Source organism: Emys orbicularis, chromosome 4 (genome assembly GCF_028017835.1).
Source record: "Emys orbicularis isolate rEmyOrb1 chromosome 4, rEmyOrb1.hap1, whole genome shotgun sequence".
NCBI classification, from domain to species: Eukaryota; Metazoa; Chordata; order Testudines; family Emydidae; genus Emys; species Emys orbicularis.
The window spans coordinates 149,350,455-149,376,098 of record NC_088686.1 but is presented as its reverse complement, the minus strand read 5'-3'; the positions used below and the strand labels follow the sequence as shown (position 1 = coordinate 149,376,098).

The 25,644-nt window shown below is 42.9% G+C and overlaps 1 protein-coding gene across 1 annotated transcript in view; it reads left to right on the top strand.

Annotated features, from left to right (window-relative positions):
• The first annotated feature begins 165 nt into the window (after positions 1–165).
• Positions 166–25,644, top strand: part of RSBN1 (round spermatid basic protein 1) — a 39,586-nt gene continuing 14,107 nt past the window's right edge. The window contains exons 1-2 of the mRNA XM_065402823.1: positions 166–586; positions 11,506–12,176. Coding sequence (XP_065258895.1) covers positions 166–586; positions 11,506–12,176 — 1,092 coding nt within the window. The remainder of the gene's footprint in view (positions 587–11,505; positions 12,177–25,644) is intronic.

Here is a 25,644-nt window from a genome sequence, read left to right as displayed (position 1 = left end):
AACAAATTTCCCAGCAGGCTCTGCGTTTACGCATGCGCTTGGAGATTAGGACTTCGGGGCCCGATGTTGCAGCTGGAACTACAGTTCCCATGAGACATCACGCGGCGCCTGCGCGTTGGCTGCTGGCGCTCGGGCCATTTAAATGTGTGTGAGGGAGACTGTGAAATGGCTGCGCAGGTCGCTGCGGTGCGCGCCGTATCCCGGGGCCCAGAGGAGTCACCCCCGCTACCCTCGGGGGACCGACCCGGCCGGCCCCGGGGCGCCGGCAGGAGGCGGCGGGGACCAGCTGGCGAGGCTGTCGGCGGCAAGCGGGCCAGGCTGAGCCAGCCGCTCCTGGTGGGGCCCAGCCCGGCGGAGCCAATGCCCCCGGCCGCCCTGCCCGGCCTGCCCCCGGCCGCAGCCGCGGGGCTCTTCACCTTCTCTCCCCTCAGCCTACCGCAGGGACCTCCGCAGCAGGAGCGGCACCATCACCACCGCCATCGCCCCGTTGGGGACTCCGAGCCCGGCCAGCCTGCCGGGGCCAAGCCGCACAAGGGGAAGCGGGGGAGCACCGGGGACGGGGCAGCTGGGCGGCCCAGCAAGCGAGGTGAGGCGGCGGGCAAGGGTCTGGGTCTGGGGGCGTTCAGGAGGGGTATGAAGTGCCCATGGGGCTGTCTCCCCCCCGGCAACGCCTTCACCCATAAGCCTGGTAGAGCGAGCGTGTGAAACAGCCCAGGCAGGGCTGCCGCGGGCCGCGGCGGACTCGCGGGTTGGCTCAGCTGCTCCAGTCGGTGGGAACAGCGCTTGGCACTTGCCCCCCGTTTGTGAAGCACTACGGGTGATGCACCAGGTCTGTGAAGTGTTTTCGCCGGCAGCTCTGCAAGTCTGATAAGAGACAAACAGGTAGCTATAGAGGCCGCCCATAGTCCACCTCGGCAGCCTTCCTTAGAGCTAAGAAGAAACGGGGGGACGTAGTTCTTAACTTGCCTATTGCTTGGCCTGGTGGAAGCGAACTAGTAGGTGTAAGATTAAAAAGCCTGGTCTCTCGTTCCAATATTCAGTCCTTTAACTGGTGCATGGGCAGTATATGCCAGGAAAAAGTCATCGTTTCAAACCAGATAAGTGATCTTATTTAAAGAGACTTAAAATAAAGGACTGTAGTGGTACAATTACCTTTAGACCACTTGTCGCAGCATCACTTCAAGATTATGTAGCTGAACACCGCTTTCCCCAGCAATAGTGGATTCTGCTGACAACCATCTATAAAGTTTTCGTATCACTATCTTTTTTCGGGGGGGGGGGGCATGGTGGTGTTAGCGCTCTTATTTTGGAGTTAGTCTCTGTGTCGTTCTTAGCTTTGTTAATAAATCACAATATTTAAGGGGAAAGGAAGGCCTTTCTCTGCCTGGAGAAATGGGGATCTAATTACAACTTTACTGTTCAGTGTCTTATTTTCCTAATAGTAGTTAATATAAAAAGTACTGCTAGAGATCTTAAACTGAACTTAACTGAATAAATGTACCATTATTTCTTCTGTGTTTGGATATTGAAGTGTGTATATACTTGAGAATATTGATCGTTGAGACTAAATAGTGAGTTCAGACTCCTGTGGCAGATGGACTTAATGTGTACAGAGTACAGGTATAGTATTGTGATGTTGCCTTTTAAAATTATTCTTAATTACATCCATTGGAAGTTCAGAATATAAATATATTGATACAGATGCTTTCTTCCCATTGTATCTGCACTAATTTATTGTAGAGTTGCTTATGAGAACTTGTCTGATACTCAACTGCTCAAGGTAGTTAAGCCCAAAGCAGACTGTGAAGAACTTCAAAAAGATCTCACAAAACTTAGTGATTGGGCAACAAAATGGCAAATGAAATTTCATGTGGATAAATGTAAAGTAATGCACATTGGGGAAAAATAACCTCAACTATACATATAATATGATGGGGGGGCTAATTTAGCTACAATTAATCAGGAAAAAGATCTTGGCATCATTGTGGATAGTTCTCTGAAGATGCCCACGCAGTGTGCAGCAGCAGTCAAAAAAGCAAACATGAAGTTACAAATCATTAAAAAGGGGATAGAGAATAAGATGGGGAGTATCTTATTGCCCTTGTATAAATCCATGGTATGCCCACATCTTGAATACTGCATACAGATGTGGTCTCCTCATTACAAAAAAAATATACTGGCATTAGAAAAGGTTCAGAGAAGGGCAACTAAAATGATTAGGGGTTTGGAACGGGTCTCATATGAGGAGAGATTAAAGAGGCTAGGACTTTTCAGCTTGGAAAAGAGGAGACTAAGGGGGGATATGATAGAGGTATATAAAATCATGAGTGGTGTGGAGAAAGTGAACAAGGAAAAGTTATTTACTTGTTCCCATAATATAAGAACTAGGGGCCACCAAATGAAATTAATGGGCAGCAGGTTTAAAACAAATAAAAGGAAGTTCTTCTTCACCCAGCACCCAGTCAACTTGTGGAACTCCTTTCCTGAGGAGGTTGTGAAGGCTAGGACTATAACAGGGTTTAAAAGAGAACTGGATAAATTCATGGAGGTTAGGTCCATTAATGGCTATTAGCCAGGATGGGTAAGGAATGGTGCCCCTAGCCTCTGTTTGTCAGAGGGTGGTGATGGACAGCAGGAGAGAGATCACTTGATCATTACCTGTTAAGTTCACTCCCTCTGGGGCACCTGGCATTGGCCACTGTCGGTAGACCGGATACTGGGCTGGCTGGACCTTTGGTCTGACCCAGTACAGCCATTCTTATGTTCTTAAGTTATGTTCATTATTTTGTTAGTTTATCAAACAAAAAAGAATACTTTCCAGACAGTTGTTTGCAGTAGTGTTGTAGCCATATTGGTTCCAGGATATTAGAGAGACAAGGTTGTTGAGGTAATATCTTTTATTGACTCCAAGGCACATGAGATTTGAATTTGGAAAAATGAAGTTTATATTTTCAGCACTTTTAGATAGACCAAGCCATTATTAAGTGTAACAGTTTTATTAATCTGTAATGCCCCCAAAAGGTACTTGTTCATGTAAGTCTACACCACAGCTGGTAGGTGTAATTCCCAGTGTGGGTAGACAGACATGCACTAGCTCAGGTCCAGCTGATGTACTAAAAATAGTGTACATTGGGTGGCCAGTGGCTGGCAAACTTGGGTGACTTGGTGATGGTTTGGACTAGCCACCCAGTACTGCAACGTCCACACTGCTATTTTTAGTGTTCTAGCTTGAGCAGAGCTTGTGGGAGTCGTCTGCCTACGCTGGGAATCACCCTGCCCAGCGGCAGTGTCAATGTACCCTGAGTGGCTTGTGGGAAAACCTACAGGGTTATTCTGAAGTTACTTCCTGCACATCTTTGAACCTTGAATTACACAAGCTTTTTGTTGGACTATACTAATTCTGGAGTTCTAGAAAGTAAGCAGCAATGACTAATAGATCCATCATTTAGGGTTACTTGCTTATTTAGTGGAGAATAAATATTTCCATTTAGCAGAGCTATCACTGTTTCTCCATGACAAGCTTGACCAAAATAACTAAAGATTTCCCAGGCAAATATCAAGATAGCGATACACTGTGGTAAGCATTCGTTGCTTAAGAAGCCTTACTAGAATATTCCTGTTCTTCAAAGCAAAGATTTTGAAAGCTGGGCAACTGCATATGAAACTATTACAGCTTTTACAATAATGTTCTTAGACCATACTCTAGTGGTCCATTTTAGATCATGCATGTAATAAAAGGTTTTACTTGATAAAGTATCGTGGACATTATTAAATGGATACTTGAGTAGTGAAATTATCCAGTTTTATGATAGTAAAAACAACATCTTGCTTTTTATCTCTGAAAGCTAATGTAATGAAAATTCCATATTGTGTGTCTGAGTTCCAGCAGTAGAGCTGAAGCTATCAAGATGTTATGCTGAAATACTCTATAATGCAAATTAGTAAAAGACTTCTGCTCAGTTTAGATACTTAATTCTATAGACTGCAAAGTTGAGTGGGTATAGAAGTGTGCCTTAGATATCTGAATTCAAACAGAATGGTGTATGAACTCTTCTTAAAGCACTTCTAGAGAATTTAATTCATTTCATTCTTTCCCATAATTTTATTTTGAAGATGGAATAATTATGAATAGTATCCAACTATATGAGGCTTATTAATTAAAATTATGATGTGGGAATGTTTAGTTTTAAAACAACTTGGCTGAGTGTGCTTTTCATGTGTGCTGATTGTTTAATACCAGGATACTAGGATGGGATACCTTATAAATTTCTCCTGTGAGATATTTGAGTGATATTTCAGCAGTAAGTATAAAGCAATTTATAATACCAGAAAGAGAAACAAGGGAGGCTTTTACACCATTGTAAAGCAGTAGCAGGTGTTCAGCTTTGGTCTGTAAAGAGATGGCATCAAAATGTATCTTCAACAGATCTATTTCCTGTCAACCTGGTCATTAAAGACTTGACTTAGATACACAGGATTTTCTTTACTACTTCTGTTAATACTGCAGAAATCTCTGGTGAATTGTGGCTGTGAAACTGACCAGAATCTGAATTTCAAGCTGTGGCTTGGCAAAGCTCAGAGGAGCAGCAGAGACACCAGAGAGCAGTCTTTTTGCAGAATCAGGACAACCACACTGCATCTTCTCACTGGGAATCATAAGGCTAGAAACTTGCTTTTTCTTATATGAAAGTTGAAATACTGCAGAAATTGGACTTAGTACATCCTGGCAAGAGTGGGTTTTCTTTCCTGCTTTGAGAGTGAGGATTTTATATTCCTTGTTCTAGTGTACTGATAAAATAGTTTACCTTCCATCATAAATTTGTGTGATTGGTCTGGTTCAACTTCCTGTTTCCTCCTTTCAGCTGTTCTAAAAGTTCCCTTCACTTTAGGCTGAGTTGATTGACCATCCAAGCTATCTGTTAACACATCTCCCTGAAGCCAATGCATCTTGAAGTGTGTCTAGGTACCTTAGTGTACCCAACTACAAGTTGACATGTTAGTAACATTACCATATACGCCTCTACCCCAATATAACGCTGTCCTCGGGAGCCAAAAAAACTTACCGTGTTATAGATGAAACCGCATTCTATCGAACTTGCTTTGATCCGCCGGAGTGCGCAGGCTCCCCCTGCCCCCCCGGAGCACTGCTTTACCGCGTTATATCCAAATTAGTGTTATATTGGGTTGTGTTATATCGGGATAGAGGTGTATTGAACTAGTTAAAACACTGCTGGTGATTCTTTATTTCCTCTTGACGTCAGGAGCGCAGTACCAAAACCTTAATCCACTACTCAACTGCCCCTGGATTCACTGAGGTGTGCAAAGAATTCTCTCCCACTATTAGATGAATGGGCAGTCTTCACTTAAACGCTTAATTTCAAACTAGACATTCTACATGACAGTCAAGTATTGCCAACAGGCAGGCCTTGTCTAATACCAAATGCATTGTCAATATAATAGTGAAACTCTTTACCATACTGAGCAAAGATTAAGTTTAAGTGCAGCAGTTAAAATAAGATTAATTTACAGTATCTGATGCTGATAAAGACTGAAAAGAGTTGATGCGATAGTCAATGGAAATTCTTAAATGTGAAACAGAACACTAAGCAAAGGTATATAGCTTATACTTTGTTGTATGAAGTAAATCCCTCTTATGAGAGCATTTTGCATTCAGGCAATAGTAAAACCCCTAAATATTCAATAGTGTGGGGTGTGTGGGTGTTTTTTTTTTTTTTTTTTAATTAAATGCTAAAATGTGACTTCAGGAGAATGTAGGTGTTTACTTCTAAGTGACTAATAAATAGACTTAGATCTTCCTCATTGATGCAGCACATTTGTTAGCTTGAAATTATCTTACAATTTATGTTGGCTCATTTTGGATTTTTAAATATCTAGTCCCTCTAGGAGCAAAGTCTTTCTTTCCGGTCTTGGAAGACAAGGGTGTTTCAGGCCTGGAAAGCTCATCTGCTGGACACCCTCCAGGTTGCAGTTTGGGTCTGATATGCTGGACCCATGTGGTTTTAAGCATCCCTTGAACTGGATAGGCTCCAGCACCCTCTTTCTCTGGCATGCTTCTTCCCAGGCATGAACTCTTACCCCTTCATAGAAGTGGGGCCCTGTGGTCCAGTTGCCCTAGGCCCCCAGGACCAGTGTGACTCCCAGAGTGCCCCAGTTGTGTAGGCACTCCATTTCACAGGGCTGTCCAGTCTTGAGCTCTCTGGCTTACTGTTTACCTCTCCAGGGACATGTGCTAGTTGAAGCACATAACACAGAGGTTTTGTAAAAGTACTCTCAACTGCTGAGCATTCTTTGAGCTTAAGACAGCCTTTAAAGGAGTCCAGGATCCTTCCCACCTACTCGTGACTTATCTGGAATGTGGAGTCCCCTCTAACTCCTGCTGCCAGCTTTTTGCTTCTACTTTCTTCTCCCTCTTTCTAAAACGGCCAGTGAGACACCCATTTTTGTAATCTCCAGTCACCACCATCAGCCTCATCAGGTGATCTGTTGCTTAGTTACAAGACCGCCTGGGTAGACTGATGCTTCAGAAAGGTAGCCAGTTATTTGTCCAAGGGAGTTTTTTTTTCCATGTGACATCAAGGTTTAATTATACTCCATTGCCCGGTGCCACTACCGCTTGGAATCTCAGTCCAGCATGGAGTTAAAAAGACTGAGAAGGCAGACAAGCTCCACATTCAATGTGGAGTTAGAGATTATGAACTCCATGTATATGTTTTTAACAAAACTACAAACTGGAATTCATATAGCGTACATAGATGGATTCTCCATTTCATCACAAAAGTTTTACTTCTCTGAAATTAGAGAAATGCAAAGTATTTGACTCTAGCACCTTCCATACAGATCTGTATAAAATGTGTCTAATCTTATGACCTCTGAGGTATTATCACCATTTCATTAATGGGCATACTGAAAAACAGCATTCACAAAAAGTGGTGTGTAGCAGATCCAGAAAGAGAACTAGATCTCCTGACTCAGGGTCCTGTGCTTTAGCTACAAAATCATCCTCTAAATCCTGAATCGTGAATTGTACTATCTAATCTGATAAAACACAATCTACATAATTACTAAACTATGAAGTGTAAACACCCTTTCATGACCGTTCCATCTACAAAAAGACCTCAACTGTAGCTGTTCATTATTTTTCATGGATTTTTAGAACAAATCTTTATTGAATTGAAGGCCTACAGAGTAGTTGGCAGTGTGATCCAGTGGTTATAGTTACAGCTCTGTGTTTGTCTCCGAGGTTACGGAAGTCATGGATTTTGTGACTTTCTGTGGCGGTCAGTGTGGCTGGCTGCAAGGCTTCCCAAGCAGTTGGCTCCAGGGCCAGCCGTTCAGGTGGCCCTGGGGACAGCCACACCAGCTGCTTCTGGAGTAGCTCCACAGTCAGCTTGGGCGGACCCAGGGGACCAGGGCAGCCAGCCCTGGGGGTGTCTGGAGCAGCAAGCCCCCGGAGCAGCAAGCCCCCACAGCAGCAGAGGGCCTCCTCCCTCCCCCCCCCCCCAACTTAGTCACGGGTATTTATACTATAAGTCATGGAGAGGTCACGGGCCATGAATTTTTATTTATTGTTCGTGACCTGTCCATGACTTTTACTTTAAAAAATACCCATGACTAAATCATAGACTTGGCTATAGTAGTGGATTGGGAGTTTAAACACACCCACCCACCCACCCACCCCTTGATTCTAACAAGTTTGACTGATATTGGATAACACTGAAAATGACTGACAATCTGTTTTCCCCATCTATAATGAAACAAATATACTTGCTATTTGTAAGATACCATGTAAAAGGTAAGCATAACCAGCAGTGTCACAAGACTGATATTTTAAGGGTTCAAAAATAGTTATATAAATTTTACTATTAAATTATTATTTGCTTTGACTGGTTTTACTCATTAAATTGGTATTGTTCTCTTGGTTTTAAAGGACTATAATGCAGGTTTAAAACATCAGTTTCTAGCAATCTACCTAAGAAAAGCTCTAAAATGCTAGAGAATGTAGGCTTCATAAGGTTCTACAGTAATTGTTAAATATTTTGTGTATTGTAAACTTCTTTTCTAAAGTCATTAAGGCAGGACTGTTACAGCTTTAAATTTAGTTTATATAAATTTATAGCCATGGTTTTCATTCTTGCAGATCATAGTAATAACAGTAAATTTTATTTAGGGGCACTATTTGTTTTGTTCTATAACTTTCAGTACTGCAAGTGAATTGAGTGGGAATACAAATGAGTTTCAGTGAAGTCCATATAAGTTTTGCTGTGTTAAGAATACAAAGCCCTATGCTGTTAACATGCAAAATGTTAGCCATGGTATCTTCTAGTCAGATAACCTTAGCCTGCTGCTAAAATTGTTACGATACATTTAAGCAGCCATCTTGGTTAAGTGGTAATTGCTGTTACGTCCATCGTTGATGTGAAATAACACAAGTCACTCTGATTTCAGACAGTATAATAAATGATCTGTTTTGTGAATTCCCCAAGCTTTATAAAAGTCAGAACTATTCTGATCACTCCCTCCATTATACAAACTATATACATCAGGGGTTCTCAAACTGGGGGTTGTGATTCCTCAGGAGGTTGTGAGATTATTACATTTGGGGGGGGGGGTGGTCATGGGCTGTCAGCCTCCAACCCCAAATCCCATTTTGCCTCCAGCATTTATAGTAGTGTTAAATGCAAAAAAAGGGTTTTTAATTTATAAGGGAGGTTGCACTCCGAGGCTTGCTGTGTGAAAGAGGTCACCAATACAAAAGTTGGAGAATTGCTGATATACATCAAGATGGAGCAAATAGCAATGGAGATGTTTGAACTACTTTGGTGCAATCATACAGGACTTGAATAATTGCTAATTTTTAATTTGTGCACCAAAAAAACAACCAATGCAGATCATAAAATGGGCAGGAGAAAAAGGAGCCAGCTGTCTACAAGCAGTCCCATTAATAGATCATAAGTAAGACTAAAATTTTGTCATAGACATTTTTAGTAAAAGTCACAGACAGGTCACGGGCAATAGAGAAAAATTCACAGAAGCCCATGACCTGTCCCTGACTTTTACTAAAAATATCCATGATAAAATGGGAAGGGACTGAACAGTTGCAGGGTGGCTGGGAGCTCTGGGGGCCCCCACCACCTGTGCGGGCTCAGAGCTCCAGGGTCCCCCTCCCCCCTCCCTGGGAAGCTGGGAGTTTGGGGGCCTGCTGCCTCAAGTGGCAGGGTACTTCACAGCTTGCTGTGGGGGGTGGGGGGAACCTGCAGCTCCCAGCCTCTGGGGCTGAAGTCATGGCAGTCTTTGGAAGTAATGGATTATGTGACCTCCATGACAAAATAGTAGCCTTAATAATCAGTCTCTGCCCTGGTCTAGCTTCCAAACTTCTTATATTTGCCTGTTTATTACAGTAAACACATCTGGAAGCTTCTGACTGTTTTGTGTAATCTGACATGTCATCCTCAAAACTGAATCTGAAAACCTAAGAATTCAAAGATCTTGCCAAGTATCATGCCTCTTGTGACACCCATGCATTTTTACAGCCTTATCTCTGAGATTCTCAGGCATCCAGTGTGGCTGGGGGCAACAACTGCAATTTCTCCTGCTAGCCACAATAGGCAGCTGTGGCACCTGACCTGGAGGAGAAAATGGGGGGTGGATGGGTGGTCAGGGATGGGGCTGAGATTAGGTAGAGAATGTGATGGGGTCTGAAGAGGGATAGGGAGCATTGGGCAGAAAAGGGATGGAGGTGGCTGCTTCTGCAGTTCCCCACATCCTGAGCCCCAGGTTGCTACTGTCTACCTATCACAGCCTTCTTGGGGTATACCAGGCACACTCCCTCTAGTACCAGTTACTCTTTTAGCTCAAGTGTGAGGAGCATGTGTGAAGATCCTGTGGCTAGATCCTGATAACCCATGTGGGAAACAGTATGTGATCATGTAACTAAAGACTATATATTGTTTATGCACAAGTGAAGGGTGAATTGAAGCTGCACAAGTAGCATTAATTCCTGCATTCCCTACTTATGTGGTGTTGACTTCACAACCAACATGAAAATGATATATTAAATATAGGCATCTGTAGGAGCCACTCCTAGGTTAGCACTTAATCTCAGCAGCTCTGGATCATGCCCTTAATTGGAGTCCTTCCATTGACTTTGGATCAGATATTTATTGGCATCCTGGATGCTTTAGGGCATTGCCAGTGAGCTGCACAGCCTTTCACCAGTCTGAATCTAGCAAGTTTAGTAGGGATTTAAAAAAAATTCCTGTCTAATTGGCTTTGACCCCTATATGAAATAAATTTGGGTCTCGGTTTCAGTCCTATATCAGTTACCACCCTGTTTTGAACTAACTGGCATTCAGCAGTGAGGCCAAGGACCGTGGGGTAGCAGGGGTACTTCAATTCCTATCTTCTGCTCCCCTCCAGCCCCTACACACAACGTGGAATTTATCCATACAATGGGAATATTGACATCAAAACATAATACTTGCTGGCAAAATATTATGAAATACCCAACTAGGTTGGTGCTGCGTTCAGAGAAAGGTTTGTTGCGTTTTGGACTCAGGTTATTGCATTTCAAATGTGCACTTCTCATATTTAAAGTAGTTTTACTGAAGTGTATATAAAGCTTCTTTAAAAAAAAAAAAAAAAAAAGCATGAGATTATTGTCCTTGTGTAACTTGGGCTCATTTGCAGTTTCTCCACCTTCCTGCCAGATGTTTCCACAAGCTTTTTTTGGCTTTGAAGACTTAACTTTGAATAAAGGAAAAAATTACTAAACGGACTAATTTTGCTCTAAACATTTGTCTTTTTAAATATTACTGCAAACTCCTATACTAATTCCTTTTTACCACATTAGAGTGGTGGTTGTTCTCCTCCCCCCCCCCCCCCTCATCATACTTCAGTCCTGGCCCCAAATCTGCAAGTTGCTCTGCATAGTATGCCTGCTTGCACACAACCTGCAAGAGTGGGACCTAAATGTTTAACTCTTACCCACACTAGCTTCTTTCACTTATTTGGTTTATATTTTGTGGAGCCGTTAGTCTTTTATGGATTGCAATGATTTATTGTGTTAATTGTAAGAGGCACTTAAGAAGCCTCTGATTTTTTTTTTTAAATAAATAGCTAGTTTAAAAAATTAATTTTTTATTAGTTTAATCAAAATTTCTTAGATACCTACAGTTCCTCTTTTGTCTTGGATTCTTTAAATAAATGTTCCAGTTTCTGATTCTGCCAGATTTTCTTAATTCAAGATTTTTGTATAGTAACTAGATGTTGCTTTTTTTTAGTGTTTTATGTAATCAAATGTGGCTTGGTTACATATATGCCAATCCAAAAGCAAATATGCTAATGTAAAATTCAACCAATGTGAAACCTGCTAATAGTTTTCAGAAGAAGATGGCTTTAGGAAGTGTAGCATTTTTCTTAATTCCTTTTTGGATAAATCTGCTATAACTGTAGAACTCTAATCTTCCCGTTTTTGTTTGTTGCCAGAAACTCCAGATGAAAATGGCAAAACCCAGCGAGTCGACAGTCTTATTATGAAGAAGATAAAGAAAAAGAAGAAAAAGAAACACCGGGAGGATATGAGAGGGAAACGCCTTAAAATGTACAACAAAGAAGTACAAACAGTTTGTGCCGGACTTACTCGCATCAACAAAGAGATTCTGACTCAAGTACAGAGTGATAACTCGGAAGTGACCAAGGAATCCTTCAGGTATCTGAAGGATGAGCAGCTGTGTCGATTGAATTTGGGAATGCAGGAATATCGGGTACCCCAGGGAGTTCAGACACCATTTATGACTCATCAAGAGCACTCTGTTCGCAGCAGTTTCTTGAAAACTGGCACTAAATTTAGTAACTTTATTCATGAAGAACATCAGTCTAATGGTGGTGCTTTGGTCCTTCATGCCTACATGGATGAACTCTCATTTTTGTCTCCAGTGGAGATGGAGAGATTTGCAGAAGAATTTCTTGCTTTGTCATTCAGTGAAAATGAGAAAAATGCAGCCTACTATGCTTTAGCCATAGTACATGGTGCAGCTGCCTATTTGCCAGACTTCCTGGATTATTTTGCTTTTAATTTCCCTAACACTCCAGTGAAAATGGAAATTCTGGGCAAGAAGGACATAGAAACGACGACTATTTCAAATTTTCACACTCAGGTAATGTAGATGCTCTTAAACATATGACGATTCAACAATTTTAATGTAGTCTCTGGATTTATACTGATGGACAAGAGGTGAGCAGAGTGATAATCCATGGACATGTGTCTCTTGAAGCCTCTTCTCCCCACCTACTGGGGAAGATGACGGTATTTGTTGTCCCTGGACTGTACTTGGGGGAGCTCCATCTTTTGCATTCATGTCTGATTTAGGACGTTTCTAAAACCTTAATCCCCATTCCAGAGCCTACTGACTAGTACAGAGGTCTCTGTACTAAACCAGCGGTTCTCAAACTTTTTAGCAACCTGAGGACCCCCATTTTGATTTAAAACTTTTTGGGGACCTCCAAGCCCCTGGCTCAGCCTCAGGCCCTGCCCCATTCCATCCCTTCCCCCAAGGCCCTGGCCCTGCCCCTTGCTTGCTCTCCCCCACCCTCACTCACTTTCATCAGTCTGGGACAGAGGGTTGGGGTGTGGGCACTGGGAGGGAGTTTGGGTGCAGGCTCTGGGCTGGGACTGGGGGGTGGGGTGGGGGGAGGGGTTTTGGCTCCAGCCTGATGGCGCTTACCTCAGAGGCTCCCAAAAGCAACCGGCACATCTTAGGGGCACTGCCAGAGAGAAGGGAAGGCTAGGGGGTCTCTGTGCAGAACAGGGATGTGCTGGCAGCTTCCACAAGTGGCATGTGGCCAGGGAAGGCAGGGAGCCTGCCTTAGCCTCACTACACCACTGGACTTTTAGTTCCTAAAATCTCCTGGTTTGGCTTCAGTAGCCTCTGGGAGGGAGGAGGAAGACTTGAGTTGATCAGCAGGGCCTGTGGCCCCTGAGAAGTTCCCTCAGGGACCCCAGTTTGAGAAACACTGTACTAAGCTATTCCTTCCCCAACCTTCCATTTAGTGGATCCTTCTCCCTGTTAATAAGTCCAGTGCCTGCCTTTCCAATTGTTCCTGGTTTTCACAAGCAGCAGCAACTAAAAATGAGACTTCAGAAGCCTCCCCTGGGCAACATATAGTGGCACTAAAATCAACCAGTCTTGTCAGCTTTAAGCAGCTGCTTGTGAAAAATAAGAACAGTAGCAAAGTCACATATCCATAAGGGATGGAAACTCTTTAAAAACTCCAGAGATGGATTGTTTAGGCCAGGGTGGGCAAACTACAGCCCGCGGGCCACATCTGGCCCGCCAGCCAATTTAATCTGGCCCTTGAGCTCCTGCTGGGGAGCAGAGTCAGGGGCTGTGCGTGCATGCTGCAGCTCCAAGAAGCAGCAGCATGTCTCCCCTCTGGCTCCTACGGTTAGGGGCAGCCACGGGGCTCCGCACGCTGCCTCCACCCCAAGCGCCACCCCTGCAGCTCCCATTGGCCGGGAACTGCGGCCAATGGAAGCTGCAGGGGCAGCACCTGTGGATCAGTCAGGGCACAGAGCTGCCTGGCCGCGCCTCCACGTAGGAGCTGGAGGGGGGGATGTGCTGCTGCTTCTGGGAGCTGCTTGAGATAAGTGCCACCGGAGCCTGCGCCCCTGAGCCCCTCCTGTGCCCCAACCCTAGCCCTGATTTTTTTTCCCCCCCTCCCACCCTCCGAACTGCTCGATCCCAGCCTGGAGCACCCTCCTGCACCCCAAACCCCTCATCCCCCCCCCCAGCCCCACCCCAGAGTCTGCACCACCAGCCGGAGCCCTGAGTCCCCTCCCACACCCTGAACTCCTCATCTCTGGCCCCAGACAGAGCCTTCACCCCCTCCTGCACTAACCCCAATTTTGTGAGCATTCATGGCCCGCCATACAACTTCCATACCCAGATTTGGCCCGAGGGCCAAAAAGTTTGCTCACCCCTGGTTTAGGCCCTCTACTTGCAAGCAGTAGTTTTCTAATCACTTGTGTTGTGTAGATATTTTCCAGCTCTGATAAATTCCATGTAACTTAGTGTGACTGTTCATACAATAACTTCAAACTCTAGTTTTCCAAGGAGAATCTGCTTCAGTCCTGATCTAAAATGTAACATGGTAATAGTGTCATGAGAACTTGCTATTCTGGCCGCTTGTTAGCCTGTCTTCGTATCCGTAAACATCAGTATTTTACTTGTAATAGGAAAGTAAAATTTACAAGACTGTGATAATGCCTGCGAACATAACTGACTTCCATATGCTCTAGTAACGTTAGTTGTAGGAAAAACTTGGCAATTAAAACAAACTGGAAACTACTTAAAATTCCTATTGTAAAACAAACGTTGGCCATACTAGATGGTGCTGGCTAATTTGTAAAATCACTCTCAAAGTGAGGTGCTCCAGTGACATTCAAACACATCACCTAGCCTGCTTATTAATCTTTGGTTGTCGTCCACTTACCCCCAAATCCCCGTCCTTTTTTTGGAATCATAACTTTTTGGCAGGCGTTCCCATCTGAAGACTTCCATTATCTCTCTATGTGCCCAGTCTTAATTCTTGTACCTAGAATTCATTGTTTTTATTCAGGAGTCTTGGATAGATGACGAATACAGGATTAGTTTGGATTAACTTTGATTTAAGAGTCTTGCTTGGGGAAATCAGTTGCATCTAATTTGCTCTGAAAAGACACTTCCCCCCCCCCCCCCCCCCCAAAGCAAGGCCCATTGTTTAAATCGTGCTGGTAAAGCACATAAAGGTGGAAAAGAAGCTTGCCTTTCCCTGAGCCTCATGTTGAATGAGCTATTCTCAAAACTAGGAACCAGTTATTCAAAAACAAAATCAGGATCTTGCCCTAGTCTCAGATTTCAAAAGCTGTTACTATGTTGGATCATTTTTCAGCGAAATATTGGAGTCTGTAGGTTATCAAGTTCTCGACAGGTCCTTTGTCATAAAGTTACCCATTCACTGGGGAGTCACAAATTTATATACTACTCATGACCTAACCTGTTTCTCTATATTTCTCCAGTTGATGTTCCGAGGCCTTATTACTTTGAACAAAAGCGTGATGTGGCTGTCTGCATAGCTCCTATTTTACTAGTCAGTTACTGGATTTGTCCATGTGCTGTTTTAACGCCGGCTTCTCAACATCTCCTATTTCCACCTACAATAAGTATCCAAAGCAGAATTGTAATTAGAGACTCTAAAATTTAAAGTTCTCTCTACAGTAGAGAGAGCAGGCAAGGCTGATACAGAGAGGTCGCAAGATGGTGCAACCTGGTGGAGGAACATGCAAAACAAAACATCTTGGATTTTGACATTGTTACCATAATAAGGTACCAAAGTGATGACTTTCATAGTCTTTTAAGGTTTTTTTATCCTTGTAAGGTTAAATAGGATTTTATAAGAGGCAGGAGCACAACAGCATGTTACCTAACTTGCAAAATAAACCAGGTCTCTTGAAGCCATCTAAGAAATGCATTGCAGAGGATTCATACATTTGCCATGTTGTAACAAATGACTTGGAAATTTAGTTGCAGGTTTTGTTTTTTGTTTTTTTAATCTAAAGATTGAGAAGTCAGCCCAATGTATTTGGGATGGGGAAGAGGCAATACCACAGTAGAAAGAGAATGTTGACAAAACAGGACGACTCTGTGGTAAAGTATTGGCCAAATCTATATTAAGTCCCATTTGAGACTAAAAACTATTAATGTGAACAAATAAAAGACTAATCATGTCGTCTTCCTTAAACATATTTTAAATGGAGATGAGGTTTACATAAGGAAACAATATTTATTATCCACTTATGCCAAAGCATATTTAGCTGTGAACCAGTCTTCCAGCAGGTGTTAACAGAATTTTCAGTTGGTGTTGCCAGATCTGTGCATTCCTTGCTACCATTATGACTTTTGGGCTATGTCTATACTACAGGGTAGGTGTGTTTTTCCCCCCTCCCTCCTCCTTGCTTGCATACAGCTATTTGTGCTAGTTCTTATTAAGCTAGCATGGGTGTAAATACCAGAGTAGCTGCAGTAGCACAGGTAGTGGCAGCAGAGGCATGGCTTAGCTGGGTCAAGTACAAACCTGCCTGAACGGAGTATATACTCCCATGGCTAAGCCGTGCCTCCGCTGCTGCTACCCATGGTACTGTGGCTATGCTGGTATACTCGGGCTGGCTTAATGAGAGCTAGCACAATATGTGTACACTTCAAGGGATAAGTGTTTTCGAGTGTTGGCAGCTCTAAAGAGGGTTTACAACACTCCATGCACAGAGTGAAGTCTAATTGGTCTGGAACAGATAGAACACAAATGGCTACTCAGCAGCAAGAACTTAAATATCTGTAATAATATTGACATCTGTAACCTATGCTTTGCTGTCAGAAAACTATTTAATCTACAGAAATCAGATTTATAGGAGAGTCTCTTAATACTTGTCTTCAGTTTTTTTTTCTATTGTACCCTCTAGCAACAAAATTGCTTGCTTGATTTTAGTGCCTATAATAACCCTTGATGATCAAAATTGCCAGCTAAATGAATGCATAAACTGAATATGGCCACTGCATCCAAAAGTTGGAGAAGTTGTGATGGTCACAACAGTTCAACCCAGACCAGTAAGGAGTTTTGTCACAACCTGCCCTGTAATCCTGGGTGCTTCTGTGTTGTGCATTTTTGGTTCAGAACTCTGACATCCGCATGCTCGCAGCACAGTAACCTCACCCTGGCTTCCACCAGACTGGTTGTTCCTTGCAGGGTTGATACTAACACCCTCCCAATCCTGAGTTCTCCCCCAAAACATCTTTCTCTGCTGTGCTGAGTCCTTCTGACTGTGGCACCCACAGAACATTATCAAGTTTGCTGCTTTAAAGAGAGAGCGCACAGCAGTTTATTAACTTAGTGGGCTGATAAACCACCTACTTCCATCAAACAACTGAGCTGGCTTATGGTAAAAGTTAAAACAAGTTCCTTAACAAAAGGATGTACACTTTTAAGTGATACCAAGTATAAGGAAAAAGGATAAAAGTGGTTATAAACAAAAGTAAAAATACACTTCTAAGACTAAAACTTACTTAACAAATGAGTTTGTTCCTTTTTCCTCACCATAGTCATTCTTCCAGCATGGCTAGCCAGCCCATTATTTACCCAGGGCTCAACACACTGAGCTCAAAGACTTTAATTTCCTTCCTTCCTTAGATAATAAAATAAGTTCTCTCCCATCTCTTTAGTCATCAAACCTTTGAAATTTATTCATCTGAAATGTATTCCCAGGTAAAGTTCCTTTCCTTGCTCAGTGTAGGTACCATGCTCTCTGGTGTAGATGCCATGATGGCTTTCCCCCACCTTTGTGTGTGTTTGTGGTGTGGTGTGGTGTGTGTGTGTGTGGTGGTTTTTTTTTTTTTTTTTACAATGCAATTAATCTTCCTGCAATCTTCAGTACAAATGAATAGCCCACTGTCCTTGGTCACACCTGGCTTGGGATGTTGGCCCCTTAGTTTTTTCCAGATGACCCCCCGACCCCCCCCCCCCCCCCAAATTGACTTCTCTTGACAGGCTTGGTTTAAACACATTTTAGTTACACCTTTCCAGCACAACCTACAAAAATTTTTATAGATAACAGTACATGCACCGTGCAATAATGAAGATCGGTGAGTTACTAGTTTTCCAATTATAATTACATGACACATTTTAAATAAATTACATATGTGTGAGGTGTTTAACCTGGTCAGGCCATCTGAGTCTTACTGTTATGTACCATGGAGCCCTTTGCAAACTGGCATTGGGATGCTTCTAGTCAGTCTATGGTTGTTGGCCTGACTCAAAACAACTTGGGCCTATGGCCATCACAACAGTGTGCTAGCAAACCTCATGGATTCATGGAGTGTATTGCAATGAATACTTCACTGGGTTAGATCCTGTCTTTTCTGGGGTTTGTCAACTTAATTGTTTAGACAGCATTTAAAACTTGGGTGTAGTTGAATCATGTTCTGCCCTAGTGTCTATGCTACAGATCTGTATCCGTATAACTAGTTATACCGACTTAGCCCCTTGTGTAGACGGCACTGTGTCAGCAGGAGAGCTTCTCCTAGTGACATAGCTACTGCTTCTTGGTGAGGTGTATTAACTATGCCAATGGGAGAGCTTTCACTTAAACACTACAATGGTGCAGCTGCACTGATGCAGCATTTAAAGTGTAGACCTGCCCTAGGCCTCTTAATTGCGCTAAACTGCTTGACAAACTAGGTTCTAATGTGATATGGTACCATCTTCTCTGCCAAATAATGTTCGTCTAGTTCAGCACAGAACTGAATCTGTACTTATGCATGGCTTTCAGTAAGTTGAACACCTGGTACTGATATAGAGATTGCCTGAAGCATAATGTCATTGTCGTCATCGTGATGTTCCTATTACATCTCTGGCGTTTAGGGCAGTGACAGTGCTCCTCCACTCCTGTTTCTGGCAAGTCTATCAGTGGTTCCCCAGGTTTTTCAGCTTGGCTTCCACAGCTCTTCACCATGTTGTTTTCGGGCAGCCTTGTTTTCGCTTGCCTTCAGGCGTCCATCTTATTGCTACTCTGGTGATGGAATCAGTTTCCTTCCGAAGCACGTGACCAATCCATCTCCAACGTCTCCTGGCAATGATGGTGCTCAGATCCTCTTGGCCTGCACTGTGTCAATAGATCTTGGTTTGAGATTGTTCTAGGCCAAAAGATAGAGGATTTTTCTGAGGCAAGTTATATGGAATGAAGACAGTTTAGACGTGTCATACTTTCTCATTCCCCAGCATTTTGCGCTATAAAGTAGTGTTGAAAGTACGCAGCTCTGATAAATCTTGTGTTTGGTTTTGGTGTTTTGATGATTTCCAGACTGTATTTAAGCTCCTGAAGGTGTTCCTGGCTTTATTGATTTTGTTCTGCCGTCCTGGCTGATGGTGCTGCCTGAGTGTGTTTTTCTACAATGGTGAGAACATAATCTTCTATCCGTGATGGTGAGGAAATATTAAAGGTCAGGATATCTGTCTTATTGCAGTTGATTTTCAGTCCAATTTGCTGTCTGAATGCGTTGAGTCGAGTTTTTTCTTGTATATGGTATTGGGTATGTGATAGCAGAGCGACATCATCTGCAAAGTCCAGGTCTTCAAGGGATGAGAAGTGTCCATTTAATGCCTGTTGGCATGTCTTCTGTTGTACGCCGCAATACCCAGTCAGTGGCAATGTTGAAGAGGATTGCAGACATGACACACCCCCAACATACTCCTGTTTTGACTTCAAAAATGAGCTCACTGTGATCAACACTGCATGTAAAGTTGAATAGAAGCTTTTGATATTGATTACACAGAATGCGCCATAGGCTGGTCCTGTGAATGCTATCAAAAGCCTTCTCAATCTATGAAATTTATGTAGAGTTGCCATTGCCATTCTAAGCACTGTTCTATTATGTTTTGTAGAGTGAAGATCTGGTCTGTGTATCTACACCCTTTCTGAAAACCAGCTTGCTCTTTTCTGAGAACACTATCAACTGCCTCTGATATATGCTGGACTATGATCTTACACAATACTTTGCTTGGCACAGATAAAAGTGTGATACCACGCCAGTAATTACAATTACTGAGAATTCCTTTCTTTGGTATCTTCGCTATAACACCATTGGTCCACTCATCTAGCACTTTTTCCCTTTCCCAGACTGATGTAAGTAGAGGGGCCAGGATAGATAGCAAGTTAAAGTATGGGCTGGGTGAATGGACTATAAGGTGGATAGAAAGCTGGCTAGATTGTTGGGATCAATGGGTAGTGATCAATGGCTCAATGTTTAGTTGGTAGCCAGTATCAAGCGGAGTGCCCCAGGGGTTGGTCCTGGGGCCGGTTTTGTTCAATATCTTTATTAGTGATCTGGATGATTGCACCCTCAGCAAGTTTACGGATAACACTAAGCTGGGGGGAGAGATAGATACACTGGAGGGTAGGGATAGGGTCCAGAGTGACCTAGACAAATTGGAGGACTGGGCCAAAAGAAATCTGAGGTTCAACAAGGACAAGAGCAGGAGTCCTGCACTTAGGATGGACGAATCCCATGCACCGCTACAGGCTGGGGACCTGGGGACCTACAGGCTGGCTAAGCAGCAGTTTCCCAGAAAAGGACCTGGGGATTACAGTGGATGAGAAGCTGGATATGAGTCAGCAGTGTGCCCTTGTTACCAAGAAGGCTAACCGCATATTGGGCTGCATTAGTAGGAGCATTGCCAGCAGATCGCGGGAAGTGATTATTCCCCTCTCTTCGGCACTGAGGCCACATCTGGAGTATTGTCCAGTTTCGGGCCCCCCACTACAGAAAGAAAGGATGAGGACAAATTGGAGAGAGTCCAGCAGAGGGCAACAAAAATGATCAGGGGGTTGGGGCACATGACTTATGAGGCAAAGCTGAGGGAACTGGGGCTGTTTAGTCTACAGAAGAGAAGAGTGAGGGGGGATTTGATAGCAGTCTTCAACTACCCGAAAGGGGGTTCCAAAGAGGATGGAGCTTGGCTGTTCTCAGTGGTGGCAGATGACAGAACAAGGAGCAGTGCTCAAGTTGCAGTGGTCTAGGTTGGATATTAGGAAACCCTCTTTCACTAGGAGGGTGGTGAAGCACTGGAATGGGTTACCTAGGGAGGTGGTGGAATCTCCATCCTTGGAGGTTTTTAAGGCCTGTCTTGACAAAGCCCTGGCTGGGATGATTTAGTTGGGATTGGTCCTGCTTTGAGCAGGGGGTTGGACTAGATGACATCCTAAGGTCTCTTCCAACCCTAATCTTCTATGATTCTATAGATGCTGCTAATTTAGGATTTACCTTGAACAATTCTGCATTCAAGTTATCCTTGCCAGAGCTTTCCCATTTTTTAATGATTTGATGGCTTGAATGATCTCTTCCTTAATTGGGGTGTCTGTGTTGATATCAAGATCTTCTTCTGCCTCCTGGATGTTTGCTTCCTTTTTAGGTGTCTCCCTGTTCAGCAATTCTTTGAAATGCTCTGTCCAGCACATTTCTTGTTCTTTTTCAGTTCTTAGTAGGTGTCCTTGTCTGTTCCTGAGTGTGTTTGGTGTCTGCCGTTTACCACTGATGAGCCGCGTCACTTTGTAGATGGTTCCTTGTTCACCACGAGCAGCTGCATCCTCTGCTTGTGTTGTCAGATTATCAACATAATGCCGTTTGTCCACTCTCACAAGGCGTTTGACCTCCCAGTGTGCCTTGCTATACTGCTCGTGGTATTTGTCCTGCCAGTGGTGAAAGCCAAAAGGAAGCCACTGGCATGAAGACTGAAGTGCTCAACACCAAGATAAAAACCAAACTTGTTTTTTGGAATGTACGGACAATGTTCGAAACAGGGAAGCTAGCTCAGGTCACAGCAGATATGAGACACTACAGCTTACACATCCTGGGTGTCAGCGAGAGCAGATGGATGGGATCAGGAAGATTAACAGCAGCCTTGGGAGAAACTTTGCTGTTTTCTGCTTGGGATGATGGACAACACCATGAGGGTGTTGCCATCCTTTTTGAAGAAGGGAGTGGAGCATTCCCTGCTTGAATGGAAATTCATCAGCAGACTTATGAGAGCCAGACTGAAAGGGAAACCTATCACCCTGATCCAGTGATATGCTCTGACAAATGACAGTTATGAAGAAGTAAAGGACAAATTCTACCTTGCACTACAGGCGGAGTTAAGAGTACCATGCCGTGACCTAACTATCGTCCTAGGAGACCTGAATGCCAGGCTTGGTAAGGACAACACAAATGACAGAGCAATCGGAAGGCAAGGGTGTGGCACCATGAATGAAAATGGAGACAGGCTTGTTGATTTCTGTATTATAAATGACCTAGTCAGGGGCAGAACCCTATTTCGACATTGTGAAATTCACAAGCTGACATGGTGTTCTCCAAATGGCAGAGATAAGAACCAGATTGACCATATTATGATCAATGGCAAATGGCGACACTCACTGATAGATGTGAAAGTGAGAAGAGGTGGAGATGTTGGCAGTGACCATCACCTTGTGACCACCTTCATCAAGCTAAAACTGAAGTGTGGGTCCACCAAACAAGGGACATCGATGTTATGACATTGACAAGATGAAGTCCCTTTAACTGCAGAACGAAGGCTTTCTGTATTTCAAGAACAGATTTCAAGCACTTGCAGACCTTTATGAAGGGGAGAGGAATGCAGATGAGATCAACAAGAAGTGGGACAAATAACAGCAATTTATAAACAGAGCAGTGAAGCCTGTCTGGGCTACAGGCAGAAGAGAAGGAAGGAGTGGATTTAGGATGACCAGACAGCAAGTGTGAAAAATCAGGATGGGGGGTAATAGGAGCCTATATAAGAGAGACCCAAAAATTGGGACTGTCCCTATAACATTGGGACATCTGGTCATCCTAAGTGGATTACACCCAGCACATGGAATGACATAGAAACCAGACAAGCCCTGAAGAAAAATTGTAGAGACACAATCCCAGACACGTAATGTACAACCTGTAAATCCTTAAAGTACGCACTCATCTTTGTCACATTTAGTCATATATACAACTCTACATTCTCATGACCGTTTGATCAAAGGCTGCGTCTGCATAGCCCAGCAGTTAGAATTACAGGGTTGTAAATTGAAGCATAGGCTACTGTGCTACACTGTAACTCTCCTGTGTGGATGCTGCTGATGTGAACTAAAAGTCCTCCTTAAACAGGAACCCATTAATGCAAAGTAGGAGCCTTTTTAGTTTGTACCTCTAGATCAGGTCCATAAGGGAGAGTTACAGCACAGTATGCTAATGCATGCTGCAGTTTACACCACCTGTAGTCTGATTACTATAGGGTCCTGTAGGTAAGCCCTAACTGTTTCTAAATCATAGAAAGCAGTTAAACTCTCCTTTTAAAATTTGCTGCTCTTGAAAGGTGCTAGAGAGGACTGAAGTTCTGTGTCTACAGAAGAGAGCATGGTGGCATAAGTTCTGCAACACAGTCCTGTGAATATCTACCTCTTGATGTGGAGGGACCACCTCTAGGGTTAAGAAGCTTCCTAAAAGCACATTCATCGTCTCTTTACTCATTTGGCAATAAAATTGCCCAGATTGGTAGTTTGTGAACTGTGGCCATTGCTCTAGTAGGAAGTAGGCAATGTACAGAATTTACTTTATTTACAGGATGTTCTTAAAATTCATGTCTCTGCAGAACTTAAACTTATGGTAATATATTCCTATGTAATCGGCTTAGTTGAACATCTTGACAATGCAGTTCTCTGGAGTTTTCAACTGCAAAATTCCACTGATCTAAAAAACTGCTTATATTTGGGCCCTTTGAAGAGGCTTGTACTCTTCAGAAAGTGTCAGCCTGAACCAAGTCTCCATGAAAACAACATCATTTTTTGTGGGGCAAAGGGTAGCTGGAGTTACTTGTTAACTCAGCTCTTCCAATATGCAATACACTTTCTTCCAGCACCGTAGTCTTGACTGGTCCTAGAATCTGATAATCTTACTGTTGATCAACAAAGATTCTATAACCTGAATCTAGTTAGCAGTTCTGTTTGTTCTGGCTCACATCAACTCCAGCAAGTTTTTCCAGAGCTGTATTTGACCTGGGGTGTGAATAATTTATTTTAGTAAGTGAGTATCCCTGTCTCAAAGCTAGCTGACCCATGAAATAGGAAGATGCCCTCTTCAGAGAACTAGTTTTGATTTGGGTACCTAAAACAAGCAGCTCTCACTAAGAGCAAATGCTTCTTGCCTGCCTCTCTTGGGGAAGTGGGAACAAGGTATCTTAACATGGGTTAAATTGTGTTGGGTTTTTAAGTGGTCTGTGTCTAATGACTATTTTACTAAATGTTTTCAACTCCAACTTTGAAACCAGTTCTGTGTGAAGAGAGAAGACTTGTGCTAGCAATGATTGAATGTGCCTGCCTTGTAAGCTGTGGGCGGGGTGGGGGGAGAAAGATAGCTCAGTGGTTTGAGCATTAGCCTGCTAAACCCAGGGTTGTAAATTCAATCCTTGAGGGGGCCACTTAGGGATCTGGGGCAAAATCAGTACTTGGTCCTGCTAGTGAAGGCAGGGGGCTGGACTTGATGACCTTGACCTTTCAAGGTCCCTTCCAGTTCTAGGAGATGGAATATCTCCATTAATTTATTAAAAAAAAAAAAAAAAAAAAAAAAGGCACTCTGAAAGCCTATATCTTTTTCACTCCCTAAAAGGCAAGAGGGTTAAGTTTGTTTCTCTTCCCCCCTTTGGTAGAGATGGTTTATTTTCTTTGCAGTATAAGACCTGTATCTGAAATGAAATAGTTTTGCTCATGTAAAGCCTGAACGTTTCTCATTTTTTATTTTTGCTTCCTTTCACCAATTTCTCTAAACTCTGTCAGCGGATGCTGTATTAGATATAACAACGATACTTTAATTCCTGTAGCTGCTGAATATCCTCAGCTATGAGTTAATTGTTAATAGCTTGAAGTGTTTTGTCTTAAGGAAATACTCAAAGGTTCAATTAGTTATCACTATAGAGTGTAGAGAAATAGGACAGTTCTATGCATTTTTGAAACACAAACAATATAAAGAGATGAGATGAGATTACAATTTTTCTTACCTGCCTTTTTCTCTTGAAATAGCAGCACATTAGATGTTAACACAAGTGTTGTAAAACTACCTTCTCCATTTCTGATTTGACTGCCTCCTGAAATATCCAAGACTGTGCTCTTACTTTCTTAAACAAAAGCTTGTTCTGTATACACAATGTGTTAATTGTGTCTATTGGGCAATTTAAACTTCTTACAGAAAATATATGGTGTTAGGCTTCTATGTGAAACTTAATTAGGCTTATCACTCTTTTAAAAGCTAGCAAGACTGTTTAATGTCTACACTACTCTAATTCTAAATGATTGTCATTCACCAAGTGAAACAAAACACCTACTGGAATGGCTTAACCATCTTTCTTTTGTTCCTTGTTTCCACTTTTTTGCTTTTGAGTAGTAAGCTTGCTAGTGTTCTTGCTTTCAGCTTCCTGCCCAAGTACTTGAATGGCTGGCTTCCAAAATGTCAAATCAACTGCATTATTGTGTATCTTAAATTGCCATTTTTCATTCAAGTGTCACAAGAGCATGTTAGAGTTCCTTGGCCAATTAACAGTTAACTTCAAGAGACATAATCTCAAGCTCTAGATTTACTTAGATGTTGGAGTGCACATACCAGGAGGAAGTGTGCTGCTTATTCTATCTGAGCCGAGGGGGGAGGGGAAGAGGTCTAAACTCTTACCCTACTAATTAATATACAGTTTAAAAGCCATAGTTTTTTCCTAAAACATGCATATTTTTTCACTTCTATTGTGCCTTCCTTTCAAATGGCTTAAGGTTTTACAAACACCAATACTCTAAGCCTCCCCTACTTTACAACTAGGTAAATTACTGATTTCCCTCCCCCCCCCCAACTAGTGGGAACTTAAGTGCATCATTCTTGAGTACCCCTAAAATGTATTTCAGAAACAAGTGAAGACCTAATCCCTACTAATGCAGAGATTATCTAAAATTGTCTAGCATGAGAAAAGTGTGGGTCATAGAGGAAGGAATGCGTAAGCATAAGGATGACAATCATGCAG